The sequence below is a fragment of the Scyliorhinus canicula genome, chromosome 5 (genome assembly GCF_902713615.1).
Source record: "Scyliorhinus canicula chromosome 5, sScyCan1.1, whole genome shotgun sequence".
NCBI lineage: Eukaryota > Metazoa > Chordata > Chondrichthyes > Carcharhiniformes > Scyliorhinidae > Scyliorhinus > Scyliorhinus canicula.
The window spans coordinates 28,331,535-28,344,577 of NC_052150.1; the positions used below are offsets into that span (position 1 = coordinate 28,331,535).

A 13,043-nucleotide genomic window follows, 5' to 3' on the forward strand; every position below is an offset into this window, starting at 1 on the left:
TGATTGAAAGCCGGCGTGCTGCTTACTTTCCTCGCCACATTATGCGGTGCTCTGTAGAAAACATTCTGCAGGCACGGTCCATGCCATCACGCTGGTGGGGTGGGGTCAGAAAGAGCCAGCAACGTTGAGGTGCCATTTTTAAAGGGCGCCCCAATCTCCGATCATCAACGAAGGACGGAAATGGGGAACTTCCCCATCACCCTTCCGCAAATAAAAGGGACCTTGTTGTCACCTCTCCCCCCCCCCCCCCCACCACCACCACCCTGCCCACACACACGCACAAGGGGAACCACACCCCCAGCATGCACAAGCGGAAACTCTCCAATTGAACTCTCCAGAGGGGCTCACCTTGGCACTGTCATGTCAGGGGCTAGTGCCAGGGTATACCCCCTCCCCCATGGGCTAGCTTACCCTGTCTGTCCCTGGCCAGTTCCCTTTACTTGGTCCCGATTTTAAAAGGCAGTTAAACCTTGCTGATATGACGTCATATCGGCAGGGGGGGTGGGGGGGTATTCCTAATGTAGGGGCATATTACGGCAGTGAAGACCTTTAAGGGCAGCACGGTAGCATGGTGGTTAGCATAAATGCTTCACAGCTCCAGGGTCCCAGGTTCGATTCCCGGCTGGGTCACTGTCTGTGCGGAGTCTGCACGTCCTCCCCGTGTGTACGTGGGTTTCCTCCGGGTGCTCCGGTTTCCTCCCACAGTCCAAAGATGTGTGGGTTAGGTGGATTGGCCATGATAAATTGCCCGTAGTGTCCTAAAAAGTAAGGTTAAGGGGGGGGTTGTTGGGTTACGGGTATAGGGTGGATACGTGGGTTTGAGTAGGGTGATCATTGCTCGGCACAACATCGAGGGCCGAAGGGCCTGTTCTGTGCTGTACTGTTCTATGTTCTATGTTCTAGATGTCAATTTATTGAATTGACGTTCACAATTTTTCTGGGCTGGAATTTCATTATGTCACAGTTGAGGGGCAGGGATAATCAAAAAATGAGTTCTCGCTGTCAAAATTCCTGTTTTCTGGCTCTTGTGATATTTTATGCCATTTGCACTCATAACAAACACGGGTGCAAAATCATGGCACAGTGGTTAGCACTGTTTCCTCACTGCACTTGGGTTTGGTTCCAGCCTTGGATTTCTGTTTGTGTGGAGTTTGCACGTTCTCCAGTGTGTGCGTGGGTTTCTTCCGGGTGCTCCTGTTTCCTCCCACAGTCCAAAGATGTGCAGGTTAGGTGCATTGGCCATGATCAATGTGTGGGGTTATGGGGAAAGGGAGGGGGACCGGGCCTAGGTAGAGTGCTCTTTTGGAGGGTTGGTGCAGACGTGATAGGCCGACTGGCCTCCTTCTGCACTGTAAGGATTGTATGAACTCCAAGTCTATTGTAATTCAAAGATGCTCATCACAGTACCATATCTGGGCTGGCAATACTAATTTAACCGTTTGGATCTCAAATCAGTTGACAATTGATTGGTTTTTCCTCAACATTTCACATACCAGGAATCCTGAAGTGCTATCCAACAGGCACCGCAGCCGGCTGATGAAACAACGGTTCAAGAATGGAGAAAACTCTGGCGGCAGAATCTTCGGATCATGAGCTTTGAAGGCACCCAGATACTCATCACCTGAAATTGGGCAAGGTTAAGATAGCTTTAGGATTATGAATTTCTCGTGAACAAATCAAGTCAACAGCAGCATCCGGTACAACAGATACAGCAATAAATCGGGCAACGGGAGGCTTCAGGTGACTCAATGCACCTTGGAAGACTTGCAAAGAAAGAACTTGTCGTCGTGAAGTACTTGCTTAGATTATGATCTCCAGTTCTGGATTGGGGCCTGACTTCACAACCTAGTCACCCAGAGATGGGAGTGCTCCCATCTGAGACAAGCTGACACCAATAGTTTCAGTTCTATTTGTGTCTTCCAAATTTATCTCAGCTACGAGTTGAGGTTTAAACAACATAAGCGGTACTTGAATTTCCTCGGAATAAAATAAATTCTCTTTCATAATAAACTTTATTTCTTTAGTGTCTATTATAAAATACCCCAAGGCCAAAATTTTACATTGCATAGGCAGGAGTGTACCTGACCCTGAAGCACGTGAAATGATGCAAGAAGGCGTAAGTAATATTTCAGTCGCAGGTAGAACATAGAACAGTACAGCACAGAACAGGCCCTTCGGCCCTCGATGTTGTGCCGAGCAATGATCACCCTACTCAAACCCACGTATCCACCCTATACCCGTAACCCAACAACTCCCCCCTTAACCTTACTTATTAGGACACTACGGGCAATTTAGCATGGCCAATCCACCTAACCCGCACATCTTTGGACTGTGGGAGGAAACCGGAGCACCCGGAGGAAACCCACGCACACACGGGGAGGACGTGCAGACTCCGCACAGACAGTGACCCAGCCGGGAATCGAACCTGGGACCCTGGAGCTGTGAAGCATTTATGCTAACCACCATGCTACCGTGCTGCCCGAAAGGTGCACGTGAGAGTTGGAACCACGGCTGTTCTGGTGCCGATCGTAGTTGGAAGCTCATTTCGCGCCCACTTATGGGCCCGCTGAGGGTACGTGTTCGGTGGATGCAAAGTTCTGGCCCAAAGCTTTTATAAAGAAAATAAGGCTTACATTTATTCAGTACCATTGCTAATCTCAGGACATCGCAAAGTGCCGTTCAGCCATTGAGGTACATTTGAGGAAATAGGCCAGCCAATTCTCCCTCAGCACGCTCACACAAACAGCAAGGTGTTTATGACTAGTTTTTCTATTTGTTCATGGGATGTGGGCGTTGCTGGCTGTAACCAGCATTCATTGCCCATCCCTGAGCGCATTTAAGAGTCAATCACGATGCTGTGGGTCTGGAGGCGCAGGTAGGCCAGACCGGGTAAGAACGACAAAGTTCCTTCCCTCAAGGACAAAGTTAATCTGTTGGGCGCTATTGGCAGAATTTAGGGAAAATCTTTCTACCCCGCCTTCAAAATAGTGACATCAAATCTTTGCTGTCCAGCTAAGATTGCAAACATGATCTTAGTTTAACATTACATCTGCAAGACAGCACCTTAACAACGTGGCACTCCTTCAGTAATGCAGTGCAGTATCAGTCTACAATATGGGCCTCCCAGGTGGGACTCAAACCTGGAGATTTCTGACTCAATGGTAAGACTGTCACCACTGAGCCAGTGTTGGCACCCGAGGAGAGTTATTAATCTGACAAAGTGGAGGAGGGTTAATATTTATCCACCAAATTGCCTCTATACTTGGTAGTTTGCATGGTCTCCCATTATTTTCCGCAGTTACAATCTGACATGACATTGCTTCCCCATAGGGAATCTTGTCTGGTGGGAGAACACTTCAGAAATTCGAACACCCACAGCTGCCGTGTTTTTAATGGTTGGTTTTAATGATGGGAAAATAACTTGCTTGGGCTCTGATGCCTTGGGGATTAGCCGGCAGCATGGGTCAGAGATAGAGCTCATAACAATATAGGGTCTTCCAGTGAAGAGTACCGAATATAAAGCTGGTGGATACACCTGTCTTCTATCATACTGTTGCATTTGCGTTAAAATCATTCGAATCTCACCAGAGTGGAAATCCCATCCCAGGCCTTGTGAATTCCAACAAATTATAGAATTGAATTCAATTAATCTTGCAATTTGTGGACTGGCACTAGAAACTTGACAATGAAAGCTGCCAGATTTATGTTAAAAAAACAAGCTTGAGGTGTAATTTTGAGTCAATGGAATGGAAAATTGTGAGATATAAAATGGGTTGCTGATTCACAGTTGTTACATTTATGTTATTGGACAAAGCCAGGCCCCCCTGGAAAGCCTCCGGCCTGGTCGCAATTCCAACACTGTACGGCTGAAGCTAATTCTCTCTGATATGGATTTCTATAAAAACACCCGAGTTGTGAAAACTGGGCGCTATGAAACAAGAAGGTCCACCATCGCCTGTTCAGTACAATCCCAAGGTCATTCTTATTTTACTGCTCTGGTAAGAAAATGCAGAGGTCACACCTTGTACATCAGTATGCATTGAGGGTCAGGAGAAAGAAGATTGTTGGGATGTACGCACCACTGGCTCCCTGTCCTGGAGGTTCCTGCCCAGGGGCCTGCTGTGGCGGATTCATGGCCCAGTGTAGCTGCCTCTGGAACTCCTGCCGATCATCAACGTGGATAAAGTCGTACACACTCTGGTGCATCACATCGGTCTGCACATAGAAAAATGGACAAGTCAGATTGAAAAACTGGTGACAGATGAAGGAAAGTTGCAATATAGACAGGCACCGGTTTGGTTTTTAAGGCGGGTATATGTTCCTCTGTATATGAGGAACAAGAAGGAACGGAGCTAGAGAAGATTCTCTGGGTCCTGTATTCAACATAAACTAATTGGAAGTAAAAAAAATGCTTCTGCTTTTCTCCAAGAAGGACCCACGGGCTAATTTGGGCTATGTATTGTAGACGTTCCTCTTTGGCATGTGTAGGAAATGATCCCAGTAATAGTGAAGAGAAAATCAGACAAAGGCTAGTGGCGTAAGAGTCAATCTTATAGAACATAGAACATACAGTGCAGAAGGAGGCCATTCGGCCCATCGAGACTGCACCAACCTGCCTAAGCCCTCACTTCCACCCTACCCCCCTAAGCCAATAACCCCTCCCAACCTTTTTGGTCATTAAGGGCAATTTATCATGGCCAATCCACCTAACCTGCACGTCTTTGGGCTGTGGGAGGAAACCGGAGCACCCGGAGGAAACCCACGCAGACACGGGGAGAACGTGCAGATTCCGCACAGACAGTGAGCCAGCGGGGAATCGAACCTGGGACCCTGGCGCAGTGAAGCCACAGTGCTATTCACTTGTGCTACTTGTGCTTCCCCTACGCTGCCTTGAGATTACTGGAATCTTTTCTTTCTATTCATTTGCAGCGTGTAGGTGTCACTGGCAAGGCATTTATTGCCCATCCCTAGTTCCTCTTGAGAAGGTGGTGCTGTGCCTTCTTCTTGAACTACTGCAGCCTGTGTGGTGAAGGTACTCCCACACCTGGGTTCAGAGTTCCAGCATTTTAACTGAATTGCAATGAAGGAATGGGCCATTTATGTCCACGTTAGGTTGGTGAGTGTGATGGGGAATTTGGAGGCAACGGCACCTTCTGCCACTTTCCTTCCCGGGAGTGGAGGTCTTTGGAAGGTTCCACATTTTTTTGGGTGGCAGATCGGTGGCTGGAAGGAATGACAGGTGAACCCCAGCCCATCCAGTCTTTAGGACACCTCACCAAGGGCTAGGCATTCAGAGGAAGAGATCGAGGGTCCCATGCTTTTCCCATCCTCCGATTTCTCAGCTTCTCATCCAGATCGGTGATCTGCTAGCTAGCTTCAGGTGAAGGTGGCTGCCCCTGCAGAGATACAGGTGGTACTGTCTGAGGTAGGGCCCCGAATGGGTTCCTGTATGATGCGGCTGACCATCACAATCTTCACAGCCATATATTCAGGGATGTGTTCAGCCTGCTGCCATTTCCCCGGCGTGAACAAGGGGAGTATTATGTAGGAGTATCCAAGACTGGAGAACAACGCATTGGTTAGAGCAGTAATAGTTTTAGATAAGTTTAGTTGTGTCAAGTAAAAAAAACAGATGTGTAAGCAGAACAAATAACTTTGTCTGTGGAAAATAATAACTATGTCCAATATATTTACATATTTTCAATGTCTGTGCAATCCAAAGCCTTCATATTATCTCAGTTAAGATGAGCTGTACATATGTAGTTCCATCAATCCTCTAATCAGACTGGATTGCATGTTCCTTCTGATGGCCTTTGTTTGGCGGAGCCAAGCTCCTCCTCTGACTTCCTCATTAGCTTTCAAACTCGTGGCAGGGCCCCAGCACATGGAGCACTGTTGTACGAGAAGATTTCTTGCAATGGTGGCATCCTGCATGGACTCCGCATAGTATGTAGGTGGCCGACCCCTCCGTCCTCTCTGGGGGTCGTCCTGCTGGTCTTCCACCTCACCTTCCCCATTAGCGGCAATGTTTCCTCCTCCTTGTCGCTCTCCTGTTCATCTCTTTCACACTTGAGGAGAGGTCCCACTCCTCCTCATCTTCTAAGCCCAGAATTAGCGCTCTTCTCATTGGCGGATTACAGGAGCATGCGGCAGGCCCACACTGATTCCGGACAGTCTGTAAAGTGCATCCTGGAGTGAGCCCCTTAGCACTCCAGGCACCTGAACCTCACCTTCAGAAGGCTGATTATTGTTCAAAAAGAGCCCTCATTCAAAAGGGACTCACAGTGTATCTTCTTTGCGGTTGGGTTGGAGGATGTCTCAGGGGTGCGAGAAGCCACTTTTCCATGAGATACTCCTTATCCCCAATTATCCGGTCATGCACTAAGAGGGCTGGGTCTAAACATCCTTGGCAGCCCAGACTCCCTGAGGATAAATAAATCCTGAAAACTGCCAGGATGGCAGGAGCAGACATGCAAAAATCTTTGTGGTTGTCGCAGGGGAGCTGCATGTTCAAGTAGGTAGTGGTCCTTTAGGTTGTGATGTGTCCCTCAGCATTCACATAGGGTGCTCTAAACACTGCGTGCATGCAGGCGTCTACATACTGCACCTAGGAGAAATCACGCGACTGAGGCAAATTCTGTTATCCTCTTGTGTCTGCAGATGACTTGCCCCACCCTGACAAAAAGGGCACCAGTAACCTGTTGAAACACCTGAAGGCTGTGAGGTCCCACAGACATCAGGTGCAGAGATTTGGACAGAGCTCGTCACAAACATGTGTGGGTCACAGTTACCTTCGCCTCTGGTTTGCCCTTGGCTGGATATCGTCTTGTGAGCAATTGCAAAGCTCAGCCACTACCTCTCGGGGCAGTCATCTCCTCTTCTGAAAATGCCCCTCAGTCGCATCAAGATGTGCTACCTTGCCGAAGAACCTTCTCACAAGAGTGGTGGTGCCTCGGTGAGTGAAGCATTTCAGGTTGGAGCTGCTGCTCCAACCTTTGCTTCTATGTACCATTCTTGACTGAAGATTATAAGTGCCCTTTTCTTAATACTCAGAAGGCTGATCTTGAAGTCACAGGGCTCTTTCTTGCTGCTGTTCAGTTGCACTGGGTACATCTTGAAGGGCATCCTCCTGCTCCCTCCTCCCTGGCAGGCACCCAACTGGCTTGCTGGCAGTACTTAGTGATTTAAAAGTTGAAGAAGGAACACCAAGAAAAGTTGTTGCACTTTACTCCGGGCCTGGCGAACGCCTTCATGATTCAACAGTGGAGATGTGCGTTTATTCAGTTTAATAAATATGCCAGTCACAAACAAAATGGTGAGGGTGAGGAAATGCAACTCTTATACCAGGCAACCAACATCAGTGAGGATGAATGTGTGTTTTGCACAGGAAGCATTCCTGACCAGCGGCAAAGACCTACAAAAAAAGGCGTGGAGTCTGGAACATGGAAGAAAATCAGATTTCTGCCGCAGAAGTTCTAAGCTTACTCCTTTCCAAATCGAAAGGCATCCCTCCAGCCAGATAAAAACCCGGCCCATTATGTCTGAAGAAACTTTGAATGCTTGGGGGAAACAAAAGTAATTTAAAAATTGCTGCCTTTGCCACAAGAGTCAAAAGAGGTCGGTAGTAAAATGATTCCGTTGGCTCGTCTAAAACAAGCAGCACTAATACTAAATATTACACCTAAACTCTATTGATTTGAACGGATAGCTCCAATAGTATTCTCTAATTTATGAGGTTTGTTTTTACTATTCTATTTGTCTTACTTCTTTAAACTTATTCATCTATTTAAAGAAGTAAATACTTGCATCTATGTGCTGTTTTTTCAATCACAATTTGTCTCAAAGCACTTTATAACGATTATATTGTTTTTGAAACAGGATATTTGAGTCCAGCCAGAGGCGGGCATCACCGTGAGTGGGGTTGGAAAGTTTGGAGGACAGCCAATAGGCCGCTTTTGGCCGCTCTCCAAATTTTCCATCCCCGTCCACGACAGTGCTCGCTGCAGGCAAGGCCGGAGAATCCTACCCATGGCCATTGTTGCAACCATGACAGCCAAATTATACACAGCGAGGTCCCACTAGCAGCAAATAACTGCATCAAACTCTGAGAGGCTGAGAGATAAACATGAGTGAGGATAGTAGGGAAAAAGGCACTGTCCCTTTGAATAATGCTGTGGGATCTTTCACATGTGCTCGAGGTGACAGATAGGGCCCCAGTTTAATATCCCAGCTCACAGGCAGTGCAGCACACCCTCAGGAATACATTGCACTGCCGGCCGAGGGCATTTGCTCACTCACGTCCCTCGAGTGGAAATTGAACCCACAACCTTTGGACTTAAGAGATAAGAGTGGTACCAACTGATCCGCAACTAACACTGTGGCATCGTCATCATCAGGATATGTCTATGCTATGTTTACACAGGCTGCTGCTCCCTGTTCTGATCAATTATGTTTCAATTTAGACTAAAATTCTTAAAAATGAACTCTTGCTTTTCTCACGCTTCTCCTGCTCCCCCAAAGACAGGAATCTAATGCCTTTAGGGGATGTGGGTGTCACTGGCAAGGGAAACATTTGTTTCCCATTCCTAATTGCCCTTGAGGAGGAGGTGGCGAGCTGCCTTCTTGAACTGCAGCAGTCCATGTGGCAGAGGAATGCTTTATGTCATTGGAAGGCTTTCGGAAATACTTATCCTCTCCATATTTTCCAGAGCTGTTGCACGCTAGGAGCTAAACAGCAGAAAACAATGACTGAACATTTGAACACCATGGCCGCAAGTAGCCAACACATTGAAACACTTCGCACAACACTGTAACTGACAGATCCAATGTCCGTTACATGAGACTAGCCTGCTGAAAGAGTCTGTCGTATTTCTCCTGGCACTAGCTTGTTTTTGTTCAACGGCTGCAATTATAGGTAACCTACTGCACTTTACTAATAACTTTGCATTCATTCCGTATGCCTTTCGTCAAGGTGAACAGATGACTAATACTAGATTGGTGCAAAGTTCCAAACGCTATTGCCATTTAAATTCCAATCTTATGTTCAAAGAAAATTTATTCATCCTTCCAGTTTCTGAATAAGAAATGCGTTGAATTTTATTGGCTCAGGTTGAGCCAATACCCACCCCTGGCCTCCTCTCCCCCCCCCCCCCCCCCCCCCCCCCCCATTCCCCAAATTCCTGCGACTGATACATCTAGTTGGGTCGATTCCAGGGCTATTGCCACCAACACTCCACACGCAAGTCCATTCCACACATTGACCAGCATTTAGCCCCCATTTTAATTGTGGGTATTGGTGACGGGGCGAGGGAAGAGCATGCGAAGGCCAATCCGGCTGGTCCTCTCTGTCACCTGGGGTGATTTCACATACATACTGCATCAGGACCCGGATGATTTTAAATATCTCTACCCTCAGCCCCTGCTGATTTCAATTACCTCTCACTGAGACCAAGGTATAGAGCCCTTCATGGGGTCCGGCTGATTGTAAGCCATTGCAAATTTAAGGTACTGGAGATTGTAAACCATAAGGAAAAAAGACTTGCACCGATATAAAGTCTACAGTGACTTCAGGACGACCCAAAGCACTTTATGGCAGTGTAGTCACTGGTGTGATGGAGAAACGCTCCAGCAAATTTGCACGCAGCCAGGCTCCATAAACAGCAATTTAAAAACGATGAAATGGCCCGTTTTTTGTGATGTATTTTGATGGATAAATATTGGTGAGGTCACCACGAAGAACTCCCATGCTTTTCTTAAAATAGTGCCATGACAGCATTTATGTCTGTCTAAGAAGGCAGATTGGGCCTTGATTAATGCCTCATCCAAAAATTGGTACGTCTGACAATGATGTTGGCGTACCTCCAACAATGCGGTAAGTTTGGCTGGGTGTTACGCCTTTGCTGTTCACGGATGCTGTTTAATTCTAATACAAAGGGGAACTGGCAGATCAGGTCAGCCAGTGTATGTGATTCTACATTTAATCCTCACTTTAAATAGCCTCTACCAGCTTTTTTTGACAAATAAAGAAATACAAAGGTAAATTAAGCGTATTATTTTACTTTTACACAATAGACCTTCAATTATGTGGTAGCTTTGATTGCTACAAAAAGAACTGTTGTTTAGAGGAATAAATTTAATCTTTGTGAGATCTGCCAAACATATTCCTTCAGCAGTGTTTAATCCTGCTGGCAATGGACCAGATAGACTTTTGGATTTACAGTGTTTGAAATAAGACCTCTGTTACAAGTTGGTAAGTATATGGGGGATCCTTCACTTGGCTGCATGGTGATGCCTGAAAGATCCTTAAGATACTTATCTGGAAAGTGTGAGGCAAGTAGAACTCAGGCAGTGGTAAAGGTCACAGTGGTGGATCGGGTTGGGGTTGGGAGTCTAGATTTGAAGGGAAGAATCCTAAAGGTCGCCAGATTCGGAAGATTTTGCTCTTTTGATCTTGTGGGCCGGGAATCTTCAGGAGAGGTCCTCAACAGAGGAAGAACTTGCATTCACATTGTAAATTTCACAAAGCACAATTTTGATTCTGCCAGGATAAGCAGGTCGCAGATTGCATTTCAGCCTTGGTCCAAACATGAATAAAAGAGCTGAATTTCAACCACAAAGTGAGAGCGACAGCTGTTGACATCAAAGCAGCATTTGAACAAGTGCGGCATCAAGGACCTGGAGCATCAAGGAGCTGGAGTAGAGTTGAACTGTATGGGCATCTGTGTGGGGCGAACTCTCTACTGGCTGGATTCATACGTAACACAAAGGAATGCAGTGTGGTTGTGGAGGCCAATCACCTCTGTGCCTGGACATTGCTACAGGAGTTCTTCAAGGCAGTGTCCTAGGTCCAACCATCTTCAGCTGCTTCATCAATGACTTTTCATCCATACAGGAGGTCAGAGGTAGGGATGTTAAATGTTAGGGACATAGATTCCTACAACATAGAAGGATGCCATTTGGCGCATTGTTGAGAACACCACTGTGTGGTTTCCTCTGGTCTGAAAGCTATTGATTCACCGTTACTCTTGGCTTTAAGTCTCTTAACCAATTTCCTATTGGTATAGCTGCAGTCTGTTTAGTCCCATGGGATTCAAAATTGCTAATAAGTCTATGCTATCGTGCAGTCTTCAAACATGAGCAACTTTCTTTTTAAAAATAAATATTTTCTTTGCTTCATTTTATCTTCCCATTTCCAAGCTCTGCAGATGCCTCTTATCCTGAGGGAGTGCACACAGGTTGCCCTTGGGACAGCCCAAGCTCCTTTTGGGATGACTGAGAAGGCAGCAATTTCAGATGATTCTCCCTCAGGTTTTCCTCATGTCCCTGTGGAGACACATTCGGTTCTTGGCCCCACTCACAAGGCCAGGAGCTCAGGGAGTGGAAAGGTCACAGGTTTCAGACTCAACACAAAGAGAGTGACATCACTCACAAAAATATTCCAGAAAAGTGGCTCCCTACCTGATGAAATCCCAGGTAATCGATGATCGTAGGAGATACGTAAAATATCTTTCCATCAGCACTCACGAGAAGCACAAACCCATCCAGTGCCTGAAGAAAGAGAAAGCAAAGTAGATTAGCATAATATTAAAAGTACTGTCAGTGCTGTGCCTTCAATGGCAAAAGCACAAAGCTCTGGAATTTCCTCCTAAAACATCAGTGTCTCTCACTTCTTTTAGGTCGTTCTTTAAAACCTATCTCTTTGACCAAGCATTTGATCATTTGACCCAAGGTCTCCCCCTTTGACTTGACATAGTATAGATTAGAGAGCCAGAGCTGTAAATCAAACAATGTTTCCTTGAGCTGATCGGGCGGAATTCTCCGCCCCCCCGCCGGGTCGCAGAATCGCCGGGGGTCGGCGTGAATCCCGCCCCTGCCAGCCGCCGAATTCTCTGGCCCCTCAAAAATCCCCCTGACGTGAATCGCGCCGCCCGCCTTGGAGAATGGCGAGGACCGGCGCAACGCAATGGGCCCTGGGGGGCACCCGAATTCTCCGGGCCGAGCGGCCGCCCGTTTTAGGCCGGTCCCGCCGGCGTAAATTAAGGTAGGTACATACCGGTGGGACCCAGCTCCGCAGGCGGCCTCCGGGGTCCTTGGGGGAGCGCAGAGGGATCTGGCCCAGAGAGGTGCCCCCACAGTGGCCTGGCCCACCGATCCGCGGGTGGGCCGTTGCCACGCGGCACTCTATTCCTCCACATCAGCCGCTGTAACAGACGCGGAGATGAACACCCCTGTGCACAGGATGATGCCAGCACACGCTGGCGTTCCCACGCATGCGCCAACCTGCGCCAACCGGCGGAGGCCCTTCGGCGCTGGTTAGCATGGTGCCAAGCCCCTTCCGTACTGGCCGGCGCGGCGCAAACCACTCCGGCTCCGGCCTAGCCCCTGAAAGGGTGGCCCGATGCCGGAGTGATTCAAGCCACTCCTTAGCGCCGGAGTTGCCCACCGCACCGGTTTTTGAAGAATCCCGCCCGAGGTGTTTCATTACGTGAATGGATTTCTGGACTTTCAGCCAAGCCTCATTATGAATTCTTGGCTGTGAGCCCAGGCAGCCATTGGAGAACTAAATCATCTGAGGTCATGGGAAAACTGTGTATGAATGGCTGCTTTCGCTCCCTGATGTCTTCTGTCAATTACACAAGAATAAGAGGTTTCAAGTGCTGTAGTTTCGGCTATTGATACTTTAAAGGGGCTGGATGATTGACACTTTTGGTAGCCTGGAGTAAAAACTGATAATTATGTTTTGAAAATTTTTTAGAAACAAAAATATTAGGCATGGTTTAATTGCCTCGTCGTCCTGACTGCTGATGTAACGAGGCTGTTCAATCTTGCAAGAGGCCTCTCATAATGAATGGAGTTGCCCAATAAAGATGAAAAAATAGAAATTGCTCCTGGAATGATAGACGATTGTTCTGCAGTGTGGAAAATGCAGATTACCCAAGTGCTGAAGTGCTTTGACTGTCTTGAAATTTGCATTCCAGTTTATTAGATTACAAACGCCTCTCACGAGATTCGCCGCACTTGAAACACCTTGTGAGATTTACTGA

The 13,043-nt window shown here is 47.3% G+C and overlaps 1 protein-coding gene across 2 annotated transcripts in view; it reads right to left on the reverse strand.

The window, feature by feature from the left end:
• The window catches only part of LOC119965876 (aryl hydrocarbon receptor repressor-like), a 253,068-nt gene that overhangs the window by 16,108 nt on the left and 223,917 nt on the right, over window positions 1-13,043 (reverse strand). For both annotated transcript variants that reach the window (XM_038796824.1, XM_038796825.1), the window contains 3 exons: window positions 11,458-11,547; window positions 4,080-4,215; window positions 1,494-1,621 (listed from right to left, as the gene is read on the reverse strand). In XM_038796824.1, coding sequence (XP_038652752.1) covers window positions 1,494-1,621; window positions 4,080-4,215; window positions 11,458-11,547 — 354 coding nt within the window. The remainder of the gene's footprint in view (window positions 1-1,493; window positions 1,622-4,079; window positions 4,216-11,457; window positions 11,548-13,043) is intronic.